At 40.4% G+C, this 19,738-nt stretch overlaps 2 protein-coding genes across 4 annotated transcripts; one reads left to right on the plus strand and one right to left on the minus strand.

Moving 5' to 3' along the window:
* The first annotated feature begins 2,671 nt into the window (after nt 1-2,671).
* Nucleotides 2,672-5,649, plus strand: LOC117837468 (DNA excision repair protein ERCC-1). 2 transcript variants are annotated; one of them, XM_034717106.2, is made up of 9 exons: nt 2,672-3,050; nt 3,137-3,206; nt 3,316-3,419; nt 3,745-3,838; nt 3,936-4,012; nt 4,374-4,473; nt 4,696-4,767; nt 4,934-5,002; nt 5,133-5,649. In XM_034717106.2, exons 1-9 carry the CDS (start codon nt 2,776-2,778, stop codon nt 5,442-5,444), a joined length of 1,173 nt encoding a protein of 390 aa, XP_034572997.1. In that variant the 5' UTR covers nt 2,672-2,775; the 3' UTR covers nt 5,445-5,649. The 2 variants fall into 2 exon arrangements, with proteins under 2 accessions (XP_034572997.1, XP_034572996.1); XM_034717105.2 differs by having other exon boundaries at nt 2,673-3,050; nt 3,739-3,838.
* A 249-nt stretch (nt 5,650-5,898) lies between these two features.
* On the minus strand, nt 5,899-14,851 carry LOC117837467 (uncharacterized). Of its 2 annotated transcripts, none has more exons than XM_034717104.2 (22): nt 14,459-14,851; nt 12,328-12,582; nt 12,122-12,246; nt 11,990-12,034; nt 11,617-11,698; nt 11,268-11,336; nt 10,985-11,155; nt 10,843-10,908; nt 10,416-10,484; nt 10,249-10,317; nt 10,011-10,066; nt 9,567-9,836; nt 8,655-8,788; nt 8,415-8,509; nt 8,267-8,317; nt 8,124-8,183; nt 7,419-7,520; nt 7,287-7,338; nt 7,159-7,211; nt 6,978-7,042; nt 6,626-6,677; nt 5,899-6,506 (listed from the first exon to the last, which is right to left on the minus strand). In XM_034717104.2, exons 1-22 carry the CDS (start codon nt 14,672-14,674, stop codon nt 6,429-6,431), a joined length of 2,235 nt encoding a protein of 744 aa, XP_034572995.1. In that variant the 5' UTR covers nt 14,675-14,851; the 3' UTR covers nt 5,899-6,428. The 2 variants fall into 2 exon arrangements, with proteins under 2 accessions (XP_034572995.1, XP_034572993.1); XM_034717102.2 differs by having other exon boundaries at nt 6,978-7,045; nt 14,459-14,850.
* Between the last annotated feature and the right edge of the window lie 4,887 nt (nt 14,852-19,738).

The following is a 19,738-nucleotide window of genomic DNA, read 5'->3' on the forward strand; positions in this document are numbered from 1 at the left end:
TTTATAGTTAATAACCAAAATTTTTTATCAACAACTTCTTTTATTTATTTAGTATTCTTACAATACTCCAGTTTTGATTGATTTTAGTACACTTTATCATCAAGATTCATACTTTTTTCTCCTTACAATGCACCTCCGATCCATACATTGCGTTTAACATTGAAAAACAACATTTTTCATTGCTTCCTTCCGTACATGTATGAATGATTCACACGGTGACACACATCATGCACATATGCCTGAACTTAGTATTTCTATATTAACAATGAACATGGGTAATTTAGCATCATATATTTTTTTATTTTTGGATATTTCTAAACAATGAACATGAATGTAATTAGATTAAAATTTAGGTGCTTAGGTTATTTTTAATAACAACATCATGGGTAATTTAGATATAGATTTAGAAAGGCATTTTAAGTTATTTTTATAATAACATGTGGATAATTTATGCAAAGATTGTGTGTTATTATAAAATATTTTTTTATAATGCGGAGGTGGGTAACTTAGATATCGATTTAGGGTTTATTATATTTTTTAAAAAAATTACCCATCTATGCCCTTATGAAAATTACCCACATATGCTATTAGAATATTTTCACAATGATAGTGGTGAGTATTTTCTAAAAAAATATAATAGACCAATGGCTACGATCATTAGAGTTTATAGGACTTATGCCCAGATATTTTTGAATTTTGTGAGAATTTCATAGCGCATCTTGTGAAAATCAATGCGCGGTCTTCAATTTTAGAAAATAAGAGCACATAGCTTACTATCAAAAATGTTACCTTGAGCCCTCTCTCATTTGTTAAATATGCTAACACAATACTGATCTAAATATATAATTATTATCTTCAACTGATTGTGATAGATTTTAGTTAGTAATTACTCTAAAATGTTTTGATCTACATTTAGAATTTTTCTTTCTTTTTTCACTTTGCATTGCAGGTATGCATTTGAATTTTTTAATAGACTCTAAGTTTGTAATATATTTTAACATAAATATATTCTCATCACTTCTTTCTATATATTTATACATGGTGACACACATCATGTATATTCTTTAACTATTATTTTCTATGCCAATAATGTAAGAATAGACAATTTAAAATCATATATTGATGCACCTCTAGGTTAATGGAGGTGATTTCTATTCAAATTTTTAATAATGGCACATGTAATTTAGATATAATTATTTTTTATAATGCTAGTGTGGGCAATTTAGATGTAAAGTAAGGGATTATTTTAAATTTTTTTATAATGTATAGGTGGGTAATTTAGATGAAGATTAGAGGATTACTTTAATTTATTTTATATAATGTCAGGGTTGGGTAATTTAATATAGATTTAGGGGTTACTTTAGAATGTTTTCATAATAACATAGGTCGGTTATTTTTTAGAAAATATAATAGATACAATGGTTATGATGATTTAGCCTACCAAATTGATGACTAGATGCTTTGCTTTTTTGAGAGAATTTCTAGGATTTCTCTTTTTTAGATTGTCCACCTAGGATTTCTAGGTGGTTTCATGTGGAGGCTTCAAAAAGAGTCTCCAATTAGTAATAGTAAGATACATAGATAGCTTTATGAGATGATTTGTGATTATTATGATGGAATGCCCCATTTTTATTTAGGAAAAATGTAATATACACTTTTTTTACAAAATGTATCCTAGTGCATTTTATACCCAAATTATATTAAGGAAAATTATAACTAAAACTAAAAGTTAAAGTCCATGGAAAAAAAATAAAATTTAAACAAAAGTCTTCTTGTCTACTGCAATCATGACCATTATGTGTTTTTCCTATCACTGTCAATCCTACTACCGGGGGAAGAGGGAATATATAAAGAAAAAAAAGAATTGGATGAACCATACTCCCTCCATTTTTGTTTATAAGGCGCATACGCATATCAAGACTCAAACTTTATAATATTTGACCAATACTTTAACTATGATTTTTATTTTTATAATGTAAACTTTATATTATTGGATTCGTAATCAAATATAGTCTACAATGGTCATAAGTTTATAAGTATAAATAATATATTGTATAATAAATGAATGATTAAAATATAATTTAGAAAATTATTCCGTGCCTTGTAAACATAAACGGACCACAGTTGTCTTTGAAGATTACAATAGCCTTTGTCCTCGAGAACGGCTCCATAGAACCGTTATTAGAGAAACATTGACGAGGCCCCGCTCTAAACCCGATCTATCTGCCGCTAAAAATAGACACAGGAGGGCTGGGTCGATGCGAACACACGACTTATAGCTTTTGAGGTCAAATCCTTACAATCACGCCACTTTACAGTTTTTGTGTTAGCTATGAAATACAGATATATTTAGACCATTTTGAACCAACAGTCCAATCGGTTGGAGTTGTTCTAATGAACCATCAAATCGAGGATTTGAGCAGTTCAATCGCTGGTTTTTATTTGGATGTAAAGTTGAAAACCTAAACAACACTCGTTGGAGAGGAAAGAGGGATGGGACGAGAAAGAAGCCGGCGCTAAATTTTCTAATGAAATACGCGTTAAAGAAAAAAAATGTAGACAGGATATTGCGATGAATCTAGCCCATGGGCTTTATAGAGTCCAAATGAAACCTATGGATCTGGCCCGTGGCCCAAACATGATAGAGCAATCTTCCGTCCACGGCTGCTCCCGTGCGTGCAGCGATGGTTCGAGTCGGACTGTCAGACTCGCGGGTCGCCGCTCCCCCTCCCTCCCCCGTCCGAACGGACACGCCTCCCGGACTCCCGCGCCGCCATGGACGGGGGAAGAGAGCAGCAGGGGCCGCCGGAGCGGCAGCCCGGCAAGAACCTGATCAAGATCCCGTCCTACCAGGAGGTCTTCGGCACTGGCGCCTCCTCCTCCTCCTCGACGCCGCCCTCCTACAACCCTCCTCTAGCCAGCGCCGGCGCCCCCGCCGCTTCATCCTCCTCTTCGTCATCGGGATCGTTCTCGCAGGCTTTCTCCTTCCTCAAGTCCTCCGAGTTCTACTCGCCTCCGCCGCCGCCTCCCCAACCCACCTCCACCCCGAGGTATGTCTACTGCCCTCCCCTTCCTTCTTGTTCCCAATCCCTGCGACGCCGGCCTCGACTCTGACGAGTTCGGTTTCCTGGCGCAGGCCGCCTCAGGCTAGCTCCTCCGCACCGGCACCCCAGAGCAAGAACGCCATTCTCGTCAGTCATAGGCAGGTACTGGGACGCGATTACTGGCACCATGACACTTTGACTTCTTTTTTGAGAATTCTTCTCCCCCTCTTGTATGGCAAATTTCGAGTCTTTGTTCATTCTTGTTACACAGAGAGGGAACCCTCTGCTGAAGCACATCAGAAATGCTAGGTGGACGTTCGCTGATGTCGTGCCGGACTATGTGCTCGGGCAATCGTCATGTGCGTTGTACTTAAGGTTCTTCTAAATCTCTGCATCTTGTTGTGTATTCAGTTCAACTTTAGAAACTCTGAATTGGACTTTTATACATTATTAGTTGACCGTGCATCTACCATGAGACATTTTTCTTCCTGCCTGATGCCCACAACACTGTATCTTAGCTATGGGATGATTCTTTTGTTGTAAGAATAGATTCTCTAGTTTTACTCCTTTCTGCTATACAGTGTCTTGCCAATTTCCAGTGTTGCATATCATGACATGATATGGTGCTACAGAGTGTGTCCTTTAAGGTTCTCCTGTGATTTCTAATGCTCAGTTTCTGTTGTTGTGGATGTAGTATCAGGTACCATCTTCTACATCCAGATTACTTGTATTACCGGATAAGGGAACTGCAGAAGAATTTCAGGCTCCGTGTCATCTTGTGCCATGTCGATGTTGTAAGTTTCAACCAAGTGACCAACATATTTGCTTTTTCATAGATTCAGCATTTTAAAACATATAACTTAAGAAATTTAGTAATCACACTGTTCATAGGAAGATGTAGTCAAGCCTTTGCATGAAATTACAAGAACAGCACTGCTGCATGACTGCACCCTCCTGTGCGGTTGGAGGTATTATTACATAACTTCCTAATGTGCTTGGATTCATTAATATTCTTGTTCCTGTTCTCTGTGCTCCATCCTGGATTGTTATATCAATTCTACGCAAGTATGAATATAGTTCTGCAATCACCTTGTGTTGGATCTTATGTATTGCGGTATTGGTTGTGAAGTATAGTTCTGTTAGAGTAATGTTATTTAGCATCCCAGTATACAAATTCTAAAACAGTTGCCCGTGTTTGCCTTCATTTAGTGGTCCTCCATCACACGAATCATTGAATTTTTATAAGAACTTATTGATGTAAAGACATGGTTGCACTGATATGTTTGTAAAGATTCAAGAGTAAGTTGTCTGAGCAAACTGTTCGTGTAGCCTGGAGGAATGTGGTCGGTACTTGGAAACTATCAAAGTGTATGAAAACAAGCCAGCTGACAGTATTCGTGAGCACACGGATAGTGACTATCTATCAAGGGTATGTATGCTTCCTAGGCACCCTAGCAGGAATAACATAGTTTGATGATGATGGTCCCTAGCTTCCTTACTGGTGTTTATTTTCAATAGCATGTTTCTAGCATTGTAAGTGGTTTCAATATTGTTTTGGATATTGAGATCACTTGCAATGCTGGAAATATGTACGGATATTGTCACACTTTCAATAGTATTTATATATATTCTTTTGGATATTGTTTTGCAGTTGACACATGCACTTACATCCATTCGGCATGTTAATAAAACAGATGTTGTCACACTCGGTTCATCTTTTGGGGTAAGTTGGACAAAGAATCACTTTGACATGGAATCCTTGCAACTTCATATACAGTATAGTTGCTTGACAATGCATTCTGTTTTGGTACTTTAATATAGCAGTAGCATTCACACAATAAATCGAGCAACAAAGCATGCATGATATAAAATGTATTTGTTACTTTCAGTCACTCTCACAAGTTATGAATGCTTCTATGGAGGAACTGGCTCGTTGCCCAGGAATTGGTGAGCGGAAGGTAAACATTGGTTATCCCTTTGACAGAAACTGCAAAGACACTATTTGGACTGCTTTGCTTCTCTGCTTGATAGCATGATGGACCTTATTTCCTTTAATTGATGTGTACATAATTTGCTCCACTATTGTAGGTAAAACAACTTTATGATACTTTCCACGAGCCATTCAAACGGGTTTCTGCTCGCCCAAACCTTGTAGTGCCTGATACTCCCGACAGGGAGAAAGCATCAGGCCAACCTCCATCGACGAATGATAGCTCAGAAAATACAGCAGAGAAATCAGAGACATCCAAGAAGAAGAAAGGTTCCGACGTAAGGTCGGCCCTTACCACTGCCTTTGCCAAGTATTCGGAGAAGATCCGCAGCCAGAATGGTGACGCCGCAAACGAGGCTGGTGAAGGTGCTAGCAGCTCAAACATGGAAGATGGCAAGACCAAAGACTAGATCAGCAGTAGGATTCTAACAGCAGTGTACTATTGCTAGTCTGCTCTTCATGCCAGGCAGTTTATTGTTGTTGTAATTGCAAAAATTTTCGCTGTATGTTTTCCCCTGTGCTAACCGTCAGACAACATTCGTGCCTTCTCACTCCCTTTGTAACCTAACAATGTAGATGAGCTTTCACCTGTTGCATAACCCTTGTCTTTCTGAATGAGGATTAGAAGTCTAAATTACCGAGGAAAATATGGGCATTGTTGTCATCCTTTGCACCTCTTGTGAGAGATGGCAACTGTGTCTTTCAGCACGTGCTGCTCGGTCGTGATTCTCTGCCCTCGAGACACATGGTACTTAAGCAATAGCTGTGTGATTATTTCTGGCAATTAAACAATACCATAATCAGGATTGCCGTTTAAGTTAAATCGATTGAAAAAACGCTCCGCGTAATACGTGACAGAGGGAGTAATGAAAGGTATACTTTATTAGACATGCAAACTCTGTTTGGAGGTTTGCAAATAAACCATGCATGACAATATCAACGAATGCACCAATCAGAAATATACAACCTACTGCTACAGAAAATACATTTTATTATGCAGTCTTCTGCTATGCTGCATGGAGAGCCAACCGGCAATCTGCTAACTACATAATCACAGCTACTCCAATGATATGTATAGCCGAAATAGCGGAATGCACCATGCCGCAACCGCAATCTTGTGACCACCAAAAACCCGTTGAACCAACGGAAAATAAAGGTAACTGAAAAGAAAGATGGATATACACAACGATGGCAGCCGGCCAACGGCACTACAACCTTCAAAAAAGAAAAAGAATTCCATAAGCGCCGCAGCTGTCAGAGCTAGTCTCCGGATCAGGCATATATTTGCGAATCAGAAGCACTGCTGGCATCAAATTCCTTCTCCTGTTAAGACTCCATTAACCTCAATGTTAAAAGCCAGGGCAGCTAATTCCACAGCATGGATCCTCCTGATGTTATGTTTCTTCATTGTCCTCATCCCTAATGTCTTCGATTTCTTCCCGGCAGTACAATGCATTCAGCTCCTGCTGCAACTGTAAATGGAGTGGGGGAGAAAAAAAGGAATCAGAATTCAAATGCCAGGATCATGATTATTTTTGTCATGAGCTTATTCCAGCTTCTTTATTAAATAAAATGTAACAATGATACTGACCTGCGCATGTTTTAGCTTAGCGGCAATTAGTTCGTCAGTCAGTGTTATCATCCTGCAGGGAGGAAAAAAAACATCCATAAGAAAATTCTAGGAATACACAAAAGTGGTCCCTACAAATAGTATGAATGTTCAAAATAACATAAACAAAATGTACTTAATATCCGGTTCAGTTCGATAGTGGAAGTGTATTTCTAAGTTCAAAACAACTAAACCGTGGTTGTCAAAACAGAACATAAATGGTGCCATTCCAACGAATAATCTGTGGTATGGAGTCGTAAATTTGCTATAACTGTTGCGCTGATGTTTAAGAGTGGAATTTTTTGTAATATCACCTGTGCAGAAGTGGACATACCTAGACTGTAATTCTGAAATTTTAACAAGTAATGACCGTTCCTTCTCAGAGTTAGCTGTCTCAGCCTGCTAAAAAAGTGAAATGACACATTTTAGTGATATTTAACAAAATATTGAAGGAAGTGCTACGATTGGCAACTCATTTGTCAATGCTTGAAATCATAAAATAGGTTGATGCTTACCTCTTTATCACTCTCCATAGTTCGGACTTGAGAAGATATTCCAGGCTCTGATCCTGAAGAGAGAGTTTTTAACTTGCTATCATAGAAATAAATTGAACTTCAGAGCCCAAAACGGAAATGGCACTTACCATCAGCTTTCTCATTTTGTTGCAAACTACTTAGTAGGTTCATGATCAGATCCTAATTTCAGAGATACAATAATTAGCTAAAGTCTTATGGAATAACTTAACATGTGTTGTGCATCAAAGCTTCCTCCATACCTGCTGAAACATGGTCTGTTGCACAAGGTTATTAAGGTGAGGAATTAATATTGACGATGAAACTGAACTATTGCAGAGTTCCTTCAGCTGATTAGGATTACACTGCAACATCAAAGAAATGTTCTTTATTAAAAGAAAAAAGTGAATTCGCCTTAAAAACTCATAAGAAAATAGGTACTTTTACTCAATCTATGACCAACATTGCTCGCTTATCACATAGAATGACAGAAATAAATAATGGACCTCATGCAATAATGCCAGTGTTCCGAAGGGTTAGGAAATTGTTTATTGACTCTTAAACTGAACTATAAGGAGCTTACAATTACCGATGACATCAAGAAAACAATGGTTAATGCAGAGTGAAGGAACTCAACAATGCTAGAGCTCTTTAAGTATCCATCAACATAGAGCTCTTAAGTATCCATCAACATAGAGCTCTTGAGTATCCATCAACATATATGATGTATCAAAATCAAATAGTACACAATTAACAATCAGTCTACAGAAGTGGCAGAAGAGCAATAATCAGTAGGTATAAGATTTAACGCCATTCATACTGGTAATTCTAGGGCTTGTATCCCATCTCAAAAATCAAAATATGCTAGCCTGAATGTGTGTACTTTTCTTTTCTCCACTAAAATGGAAAATGTTTCACTACAATTTCAGGGGTTTAGAAAAAGCAATCATGAGGAAAGAAGGCCATACCATCAGCTTAGCATTGACCAAACAATCACTAGCGCTAGCAGATTTTCTTAGCAGTGAACCCTGAGAAAACCAAGAGTTAACCATGAATTTGTGACTGTAACATTGTGAAATTGTTACTGCATTCTAAATAACAACGACCTCACCTCTGGTGATTTACGGGAGAGACAGCTGACTGGAACTGGAACTTCCTGAACCTGGAAAGTAGAGATTTATTAAATTTTCTGGATGAAATACTACTCAATTGAAGCCTGCTAACATTAATTGTATCCAGCATCCACCCAATTCACTTACCTTTGCAAGATCGACATTCTCAGATGTCACCGAAAAGCGGCCTTTAATCTCCACTACGTTGCGTTTGGACTTGTCAACTGATGAATCTACATAAACTACAATGAGCAAAAGAAAATCAGCATTCAAATGCCACAATACATATAGAAAACCTAGTGTGAGATTGCCCGTGCATGTTTTGTTTGTACGCTAGTGAAAACAATGAACATGTGCCGTGATAATCAGATGGACCCTCCCTCATACCTCCTGAAGATCGAATAGGAGCCGACAGACTATTTGCAGAAGCACGAGTTGGCAGTGAAAGTGGGCCACTAAGGCTTGCTGTTTTTCTCATATCACTTCTTTGTTTGTCAGATATCATTTGCACAGCTACATCCCTGGTACCAAACAGTAATAACAATTAACCTTCAAGCATCAGGCATAAAAAAATGTTAACACTCCAATAAACAAGTTCAATACTTTAGGCCTCAGGAATAAAAATGCGACAATGTTATTATATTCTTCAAGAGGAATATGCCTTGTATACAAACAGGTACCATAGTAAACAACTAATTCAGAAAAGGAAGGAAACCATAATTATTGAGGACATAAAGACATTAATTGGGATTTCCATTTCATCTGCTGCACATTCATAAAAAATAGGTTAAATTTACAAAGAAATTTACTCAAGTTTACCTAAAAGCACGCACATTATAATAACTAAATTACAAATTAGAGATAAAAAAAACTCTCTAAAATCACTAGCTAGCTATGATCCCATTAAAGTCACTCCATTCAGTCATTAGCATCACATGCAATAGAATAAAAACAAAAACTTAAAAAATCTCTTAAAGAACAAAAAACTCAGAGCAGAACACTACATCCTCTGATCACAAATATATGTCCATCAATGTTCGTCCTAAATCAATATTTCTTAACTTTGAACATCAATATCTAAAATTTTGTATAAATACTACAGAGATAACACAAGATTGACATTACTGGATTCACTATGAAAAATGCTTCCATACTATATAACTCATTTCATTAAAGATGATATATTTTTACAGGTATTGCTAGCCAAAGTTCAAAAGTTTGACTTAGGACGAACCTCGATGGACTTATATTTGTGATCAGAGTTAGTAGGAACCAATGAATAGATAATGCACCTCTCACCTCTCAAAACTATGGCCCCTTTCAGCAGCCACTGAGCTATTGTTCCCACCAAAAGTCTGTTGTCTCTGCCCAACATCACTTGTCCAATGATTCGACTCTGGTTCCCGCTTTGATGTAGAGGGCAATGAATCATTCTCTCTCGTGTTGTTTTCACATCCATCAGCCTTCTTTTTAGGATCGGTGTCATTAAAATCGAAATCAAAATCAAAAACCTCGTTCGTAATAGGGCTGTTTCCACGTGAATTTACTGTGGTTGCAAAGGTTCGCTCCCTGAAATATATCAAGAGAGTACATTTCACTACAAAATAATTAAAAAATTATAATAACCAGGATCGATAATACTCATTCGTCCCTATCTCTAGCATCCTACTTAGGTCCATGGAATTGAAGCGGAACTTCTACAGCTGCAAATCACTAGAAGATGCTAAATAATACTGGTTTGACCTGGAGTCACAATCATTTGAAGATGACTTCCCGAAATGGTTCCTGGAAGATGAATCCTGTTTAAGGATCAAAAAGTGACAGTTATATACAAAATACTTAAGAGTTCTACTGCAAAGATGAGCACATACGAACTCTGCGACATATTTTGCAGAAAAATTCTCTTCAAAATAATCTTAAGCTTCCTTAAGATAATTATCAAATAACTTCCCTAGAAAATAAAAATAAAAATGTATTAGACCTTTTCAACTTCGATGCTTCTTGCAGTGTCATCATCTTCTTTTATTTCTGGTGGCTCGTCATCATGAATCTGGAAATTCAGCCAGATTAATGACAACTTTGAATGGATAGAAGGCCGAATAGAAAGAAAGTTTATATTGGAGAAGAGAACAAGAGTAGAAGGTTTACCAACGATGCTTGAGCCTTGAGATCCTCAATATCGAAATTCCACGCACTAACACCTCGTTGATACTCACTCTGTATGAATGCATTCAATTTTATGATAAGCAACCTTTCAAACTAATTGCAGCATTTACCCAATTGTACAGCAAAAAAATTGCTAAAACAATTGTATGACTATTTATGGAACAGAATATAGGGGCAATTATTCAGCATTACACATCTGTATGCAAGATTTGATATCACAGGGTAAGTTGTTAAAGCAGAGTTGCCGAACCCTGGTTACTAAGTATTTGTAAGTCTAATGTCTAATCTGGCCTGTTCAAAGCATCACAATGATTATGGATTTATGGTAACTGGATATAGAAACGAATCTCGCGGAATCAAGAATGGTACAGAACATAGCATAAAAATGAGTTAAGTGCATGTCACAAACCAGGGAGAGGGCCTCCTGTTCAGAAGAAGGCATTTTCTTCAAAGCCAATTGTGCTGCATCTTTAAGCTGGAGGTACACATAAACTTCAGCTACATTTCGCACGAAGAGGGTGTTTCATGATAATAACATGAAGGCTTCATACCTGGAGAGCCTTTACACGGTCCCAGAGAGGAGGTAAATCAGATAAGATACTCTTGATGGTCAAGTCTGGAGGCTTCGCATTTTTGAAAAATGAATGCTTTAGCAACTTCTCAGCTGTTGGCCTCTTTGTTTGATCTTTGACCAAGCACATGGCAACCATCTCTTTAAATGACTGATCACAACTGAAAATGCCTACTTAGAAAGGTAAAACTAGAACACAATCTATGGTAGTTAACCACAGAAATGGTTCATATATGATGATCAGCTGAAAGGATCGGTACTACCTTTGAGAATCTTTTGTCACGTTCATAGTCAAGACCAGGTGGTGCATTCTGGAGGGTCATGAGAAGAACCTACAACCGAAGCACACGTTTAATATATATGATTGTCCATGTTGCTAGGTTGCCAACACAACTATACAATTAGGACTAATCTGACCATCTACCATCAGCATCCCACAAATGAAAAGGTTGGGCTGGGTAATACAGGGTTAAGAGGTAACATTTATAACAACGTGGAAGTCATTGCAATTTGCAACATGCCAAAGGGCATTTGAAACATTTATTGCAACAGTTATTAACACAACATTAAAACAGCAGAACTAAAGAAATTCTGCGCAGGCAGAAGCATTACCTTCATAGGGGGGTATTTTGAAAACGGAGCATGGCCATGCGCTAGTTCAAGAGCAGTTATTCCAAATGACCATATGTCAGCTCTGTACAAGACGAGACTTGATGAGAATTCCTATTGACTTCTTAACATACAAAAATAGAGAACCCTGGCACAGCAGGTACATCTTTTTTTTTATAATAATAGCCATGAAAGAAAGAAAAAAGAAAAAAACAGTGAAGACACAATCCAAGAGGCAGGCCAGCTATTAAGCAATTCATTATGAATACATGGTGATTTTTTGGCATCAATGTAAGAAAGAGGTATGGTCTGAGGATGTATCCAGGCATGAGTTACACGGAAAATAAATTACAAATATATACAAAGTTTAACATACTTGAAATTATATCCAGTGCCAGGCTGGAGCACTTCTGGAGCCATCCTAGACAGAAAATTTGGAACAAAAAAAATTATATCAAACATGATAAACTCATACAAAATATTTATAAAATTTAGGTTAAGCAGTTACCAGCATGGCGTTCCTACAAATGTATTCCTAGATCTTTGCCTATCACCTCTATCAAACATGCAAGCAGAAACACCAAAGTCTCCAAGCTTCACTACACCGGCACCGTCGATAAGAATATTACCTGCCTGCAAGTGCCAAATGGAAAAAATGACTAAATACATCGAACGGCTACAGTTTTTACCCAGAAATATTCAGCTGAAACTAACCTTGACGTCACGATGTATTTGACCTTGCCTGTGGAGGTATTCCAGAGCTTTAAGAGTTTCCTTTAGAATGGAACCAATGACGGGTTCATCGAAACCATCCTGGTATGAGATCTTCATTAAATGTAAACATGAACCCTCTGTCATGAATGGCATTATCACCCAAAGGCTGTGCTCCACGACAAATGAGCAGTAAGCCCTGATGACATTAGGATGGTCGATCAAGCTCATTATTTGAGCCTCCCTTTGTATCTCATCCTACAAATAACACAGTGGAAAGAATTGAATCCATTTATGCTTCCATAAGAAAAAGGAAGAAACAAGAGTCAGTAAGACATCGACACCAAGAAGTGAGGACACTGCACCATCATTTTGCCTCAGAAAAACATGACTTTGGCATTCCAAAAGCTAGTAGTACTGTTGATTAGGTTCCCCTTTAGATTGCATCAGAGAATTTATAGATGCCACTTCAAAGCTACGTTACAGTTACACCACCACAGAGGAAGTTTTGAAACAGATGTAAAAATGCCAAACTTGAGCCTACCGCAATTTGCTAGAGATGAATACTAACATGAGCCACAAAACGAGGATAACATAAAAAATATGAACTCCATACACTGAAAAATTTCCCTACTCAAATGAGATTGGCAAGTCTTATTAGTCAAAGAAACCAAATTCTTGGAGTCCATAGTAGCTCCAGAAATATTGGAGCTGAAGCTGTGGCAGATCGAGGATATTTAATTAGGCTTTATTTGTTCTTATTTTTGGATTAAACAAACTTTAATTCATCATACAAAGTCCAAATTCTGCATGGATCTTGAAGCTGGAGCTCTGCCAAACAAGCCTAAAACACTCCAACAAGAAAGACGTGGAGAATTATGCACACTATTGCCAGATCAAGATCTGCAAGTGACCATGAAGTGGCTGGCTTCCAATGGTGAAGGCAGTAGGCCAATCATGGGTGCTGTCCAAGTAATGGGACGCTAGCCAATGGAATGTTGGGAAGAAACTATGGTCGTATTAGTAAAAGAAACATGTCCGTCTAATTTTCTAGTGAGCCAATAGCTAAAAATAGAAGACAATGACATTAAAAAGGTGTTTTAGGGATATTTTACAAATTATTTTCTTTTCCAAAAAAAATTTATCATCTGACGTCTTGAGAAGGTTTCGATAGAAGAAAACAGCCTATACTAAAACACACATCCAACTAGTAACATTTGGATCATGATCGCTTTACCATCATCAGTTCATCATGTCAATTAATTGTAAACCGTCAAAAGAAAATAGAATCAGTTTCTAGCTGTACTGCCTTGAATTTGTGAGCCCAGTGCACTTTGCAGAAAATGATCCCATGTAAAATGCAAACATACCAGAAACTAAAGAAACAATCTAGTAGAATGGAGCCAACCAGTCAAAAACAAATGGTCAACCACTTCTGGGGAAAGAAGACTGGTTTATTCATTTATTCATTGAATTCCAAAAAAAAAACACAGACTGTAAGTTCCCTGTGGTCAATGTAGGACGCCTGAACTAGTACGGCTCTTTGGTCCGCGTCTTCTCAAACTCCTAGGGAAATGAGGCTGATTGATTCACTAAATTCAAAAAATCAGAGACTGTAAGTTCTCTGCAGTCTATGCAGGACGCCTAAACTCATATGGCTCTTTGGTCTGCGTCTTCTAAAAACTACCAAGCCACCAGAAAAGCCCATACTCACGCCAAGTAAAAGAGTCCCGACAGAATATTTTAACTCACCGTCTAAACCGGAAGCACCCACAAATAAACCATGCAAAACAATAAATGCGCTAAAAAAAAGCTAAAATGCAGGTACATGCATGACTCAGTTGGTCTTTCCAACTGAGCCTCAGACTAAGCAACGACTAGTAACAGAACAAGCAGTAAATACGAAATTGCTATCAACATGATGTCAAAGCAAGGTCCGAATTGATCTGGTAGGGCGTTACACGGATCAAAATTCCGCCGCAAATTGCCAAGCTACCAAATGAATAAAATCCACTCGAATCGGCGAACGGATCTCTCGCCAGCTAGATCAACGGCAGATGGCACCCGCAACCAGACCGCAGCCGAAAACCCAGGGAATTGTATGAAGGGGGGAAGAGGTGTCGCAGGTGCTCACGATGTTGTTATTGAGCTGATCGAGATCCAGGCACTTGACCGCCACGACCTCGTTCCTGGGCAGGAAGATCGCGCGGTACACGACGGCGTGCGCGCCGTACCCCACCTCCTCCATCAGCCGGTAGTCGGCGGGGTTCACCGTGAACGTCGGCGGCCCCGCGGCGTGCCCCGAGCCGCCAGCGGACCCCGAGCGCTTGACGCTCCCGTTCCTCCCCATGGAGCCCGAGCGCCGGAAGGCAGCGCCGCGCCGCGCCGCGCCGCGTTCTTCCGGGGCGATCGACGGAGCTAGCCCCAACACCCGCACGGCCGCCGCCCTGCCACCACCCCGGCCGTTGACCAGTGTCTCGCGCAGTCGCGTGTGGACGGCGAGGGAAGGAGAGGGAGGGAGGGAGGGAGAAGGGGGAGAGGGGGGTGGGGGGAGGGAGAAGAAGAGGAGAGGAGATAGCGAACGGAAATTAATTATTTCGGCGGTGACGTGGCGGGGGCGCGGGAGAGAGGTGCGGAGCGGGACCGAGCGGCGGCGATGTGGGGGAGGACCTGCCGGTGGGTGTGGCTCTATGACGAGCGGGCCCGGTGGAGATGGGTCCCTTCTGGCAGTGGGGGGCACGGGGCGGTGACTGCGAGGTGAGCCGCGTGCAGCCGACTGCCGAGTAGATCTCCGCCTCCCGATGCTGGTCTCCGGGTGGGATTGTCTGCGGGAGGCAGTTGTACGACTTGTCAGCGTTAGTTGGCAATTTTGGGAAGAGAATGTTTCTTTTGTGCTCGGTGGTAAACGAGAATTCCGAGAGACGATTTTGACCAATTTTGCAATGTGGAAGACGTGCTTCTATCAATAATATTTTTTAAAATAAATAATAACTAAGCAAGTGAAATCATGTTTCGGACCTGGTTTTCGTATCCCAAAATTGATTCGTGATAAAGCGTATCCGGAAACGATTCGACTATTTATGAGTATTTTTACCATATTTTTTCGAACGATTGTGGGCGTATCTACACTCATCCCGATTAAGAGATTTCCATTAGAATATATCGCAACATTAATTCATATATTAAATAACAATTCTTCATTAAATGGTTAAGATAGCGCATTAGCGCGTGTATTAAAATGGTCAGTGCAGTTTACCTGTATTAGTCTTCTTTTTTCTATATAATATTTTGAAACAGGCGTATAATCTTACTAATTTGTAGTGTTGCAATAAATGATATATATTCTAGACTCGTTTCTAACTATAAGCACTTGCCCTTAGCATAAATACCTTAGATATGACATAAAATCGTTCTTGAAAATAAATAAGACAAATGCATGGCCGGTACCATCCATCCGTGAAAAGCTTGACAAAACTTTTCTATCTTTTGAGTCGCTTGTAAATATTTGATTCACTCGTACCAGAAAATGTGAAAGTTTGTGGAGCTTCAAGCTACATGGAATACTTAGCTAGTAGCCACCATCGAGAAGAACTAAATACACATGATAATACTTTCTTTCAAATGTTCAAGCAATGTCCTCTCTTTTCTTATAATAAAAAAATATCCAGCAATTTTAACGAATAAACAGTAAATTCGTGTGTAGAACAGCTACTCAGAAACGATTCTTTGTTAGCCACCGGAGACGGGAATTTCAGCGTCAGGCGTAACCTTGCTATACCCTAACAGGACCAGCAATTTGTTCTAGTAACACTGTACAACCGCAACATACGTAGGTGTAGCCATCCGCTCGAGTCAACAGAAACACGGCGTGCCCAACTCCCATCTGCCAGAGAGAATCTGCATGCGGTCCCCCGGGCCCTCCGGGCGCGCGTTTCTGTTCGCCCCGCGACTCAACCTGCCAAGCGGCTGGGCGGCTACATAGCCGCGGGCGGCCGGGTACCACGGCCGAGGACGTACGCGCGTACGAACGAAACGGACGAACACGAGCCCAGGCCAGGCCAGCAGCAGGGCGCCAGGGCGCACGCCGCTCTCGTGGCTCCGCGCCCCCGCCCGCGTGGTCTCGCGCTCGCGGCGCCCCCACTGCCTCCGAGGCCGCGCCCGCGCGCGTGCTCCTGCTCGGGCTCGCGGGAACCGACGGAACCGAGCCTTTCGGCTCCGTGACCGCGCGCAGCAGCGCAGGGGCACGCGAGCGGCTGCGGGGTGGCGCCGCGCGGGGCGATGGGCTCCCTCCCCTACCTGTTCCCGTGGAGGGGAGCGCGCCCATGTGCGGGGGAGGGGGGCTCTAGGCGAAGCTTTTGCGTGGGTGCGGGGAATAATTGCGTAGGCTGGCTGGCTCCGTGTCTACGTGTGGGGTGCGGGAGCCGGGAGCTGGTGCCGGTGGGCTGGTTGGTGGGATTGACCCGCGGATGTGGGGCTTCGATCGAACGGCAGATTTGTAGAATCGAAGGATTCGAGGGGGTACGGGGAAATCTGAGCAAATCGCGCATGCGTTTCGTTGAAGCGAAGAGAGATTGTGAGATGAGCGCGCAAGTAAAAGCTTGTCTACGGTTTGTCCACGCTATTTTGTTTTGTGAGAAAAGAGGATGGGTATGGCCTTGTACGTACAATATTGTTGGAATCGTACAAGATATTGGAGGACGTGCCCCTTTCGGTTTTGTACGTTGCGTGATATTTGACCGGTGGGACAAGTGTTCGCTTCCGCCAGGAGGTTGGTCAAGGGATGCTCATGTTATCATTTTTTCTGACCACCTGGATGTTTCACCTAGATGGTCTCGTACTTCCGTAAGATGGATGCTGTGCCGTCGTCCAACGATCGACGAAGATGCGTAGTTCTTTTGATATCGCACAAATTTGACCAAATTGTACCACATAATCTCCTCGATTTGAACAAAAAAAAACGAAAATAATCCATACATTCAGAAAAAATGTTACACATGATCACATCTTTTTTTAACTTTCAAAATAAGTGTACCAAAACAAGCTCATGAGATAGAAATACAGATAGACAAAATGAGATTAATGTTACTAAGAGTCGTTATAATATTTTTTCCTACTTGAAATAGTATGTTTTCGTAATTTTTTTATAGTTAAAGTGATGTGCTAAATTAGAACCTATTTGGCAAAACTCATCCATAGTAATATATATATATATATATATATATATATATATATATATATATATATATATATATAGAGAGAGAGAGAGAGAGAGAGAGAGAGAGAGAGTTTCTATATGATAATTAGAGTGGTTTAAATTGGTCTAGTTGACACTACAAAATAGGAACGAAATGGCTATGCTCCAGCCCTGAATATATATACCACAGCGGCACAGCCTTAGCTCCAATATTTGCAGAAGCAAGAGATGACCAGCTCAAAGTAATCTTGACAAAAAAAAAATAGAGCTTGCCGTTGTATATCCAGGGTTAGAGGAAGTAGGATCATACGCACTCTAGGTGCAGATAATCCAGCCTTCTTCCCTGGTTTTGCCTGTTGCTTTCGTAATGATTATTATTATTGTTGTTTGGCGGACTGGCGGGGGTGCCCTAAACTAATGTTAGCTTGTTTGCACCTAGGAGAAGATGAAGTGAAAGCAACATTGCATTCAAATCTGGCCAAGTACAGTTTATGGTTGCCATCAACGAACAACGACTGCCGATTTATCCGTACATCTAGGATAACCAACCACCAACGGTGATCGTTCGTACGAGATCTTCAGGGAGATTCATCTTCGGATGAAATCTAGGCGCACCAAGTGTTGCAGTCTACCTGTCCAGTGTCCACGCACGCCGTAGCATGGAGATCCCAGCGGCGGCGTGCAGAACAAAGTGTTTTGTCTCCACACGGATGAAGGGGTGTTTCGATGTTTAGTCCGGATTAAAATTTATATTGCAACGAATATTTGAAGGTTAATTAGGAGGACTAAACATGAGCTAATTATAAAACTAATTACACAGATGGAGGCTAATTCCCGAGACGAATCTATTAAGCCTAATTAATCCATCATTAGCACATGTTTACTGTAGCACCACATTATCAAATCATGAACTAATTAGGTTTAATGGATTCATCTCGCAAATTAGCCTTCATCTGTATAATTAATTTTGTAATTAATCTATATTTAATACTTCTAATTAGTATATAAACATTCGATGTGACAGAAATTTTATTTTAGAAATGGGCCGAAAACTTCTTTGTTCAGGTCACTTCATTCGATGGGGCATCGTCTCGGACGCACGAACTGACGTCTCTGCATTATCGCTTTCGTAAATCGTGATCAGCTGATCATGATAGCGTGCGTTAACACGTTTTACATCACCGTCATCGTGATGGCGGTCACGAAAAACCGGGTCAGCTAGCTGGATCGGATAAAACAGGGCTTGAAGAGGGTTTGGAAGCATGCGGCGGCTCGATCGTTTGTTCAGCGAGGTACTCACGGCCGTAAGAGAATATGCATGGGTATCCGTGCCCATCTTATGTGGGCAAACGTCTCGTCAGTCGTACAATAGGATTAATTAGATCGGATGTTCGGATACTAATTAGGAGAATTAAACATGAGCTAATTATAAAACTAATTGCAAAATCCATGTGCTAATTCGCGAGACGAATCTATTAAGCCTAATTAATTCATCATTAGCAAATGGTTACTGTAGTACCACATTATCAAATCATGGATTAATTAGAATCTAGCGAATTAGACTCCATCTGTACAATTAATTTTGTAATTAACTTATATTTAATACTCCTAATTAGTATCAAACATGTAGGTGCTAAATTTTAGTATAGGTATCTAAACGGGACCTTCGTCGATGGTATCCAGGGGAGAAAAGATGATGGACAACATCAACATATATTTCGTCTTCAGTGACCAGCGTCTATCTGGTAGTTGCTGCTGCCTCTGCATGGTGGGTATTTTTGACACGCAAAATGGGTAGAATATTGCTGGAAGATTTGGCCATCGTCTTTATAGCTGAAAAAGGCAGAGCTTTTGCAACAGCATGCAACAGAGGGTTCCGCGCGGCTAGCTAGTTAGTCGTAGGCTCTCGTGGCACCCAACCTCTTCTTAAGGCCACAAATAATTCATGCACTAGGCTGCAGCTGCTATTAGGAGACAGGAATCAGGATTCTAGAGCTGGGTCTGGGTGGTACGCCTTTGTATTTTTCTGTATTTTGTATGCTATATATTGCTCCACCCTACAGCGACTGGTCTGGATATATACGGACTTTGCTTTATGTCGATGTCTTGAGTCCATGATTTGGCTTCCACTCCATGCTTTGTTTAGGTCAGTTGATAGGAGGGCTACTACGATTAGGTCATGAAGGTATGACTTCGGCAGCACAATCATAATACCAAATA

The sequence above is a fragment of the Setaria viridis genome, chromosome 9, assembly GCF_005286985.2.
Source record: "Setaria viridis chromosome 9, Setaria_viridis_v4.0, whole genome shotgun sequence".
Lineage (NCBI taxonomy): Eukaryota > Viridiplantae > Streptophyta > Magnoliopsida > Poales > Poaceae > Setaria > Setaria viridis.

Bases quoted from the DNA above. Each gene is read 5' to 3' on its own strand.
- LOC117837468 (XM_034717105.2), top strand. From the start codon at position 2,776: ATGGACGGGGGAAGAGAGCAGCAGGGGCCGCCGGAGCGGCAGCCCGGC. The intron at 3,420-3,738 runs GTTCTTCTAAAT...TTGTGGATGTAG, and splicing joins TCATGTGCGTTGTACTTAAG to TATCAGGTACCATCTTCTAC. The intron at 3,839-3,935 runs GTAAGTTTCAAC...CACTGTTCATAG, and splicing joins TCTTGTGCCATGTCGATGTT to GAAGATGTAGTCAAGCCTTT.
- LOC117837467 (XM_034717102.2), bottom strand. From the start codon at position 14,674: ATGGGGAGGAACGGGAGCGTCAAGCGCTCGGGGTCCGCTGGCGGCTCG. The intron at 10,067-10,248 runs GTCTAATACATT...ATCCTTAAACAG, and splicing joins GAAGCATCGAAGTTGAAAAG to GATTCATCTTCCAGGAACCA. The intron at 6,678-6,977 runs GTATGTCCACTT...TCCTCCCTGCAG, and splicing joins ATTTCAGAATTACAGTCTAG to GATGATAACACTGACTGACG.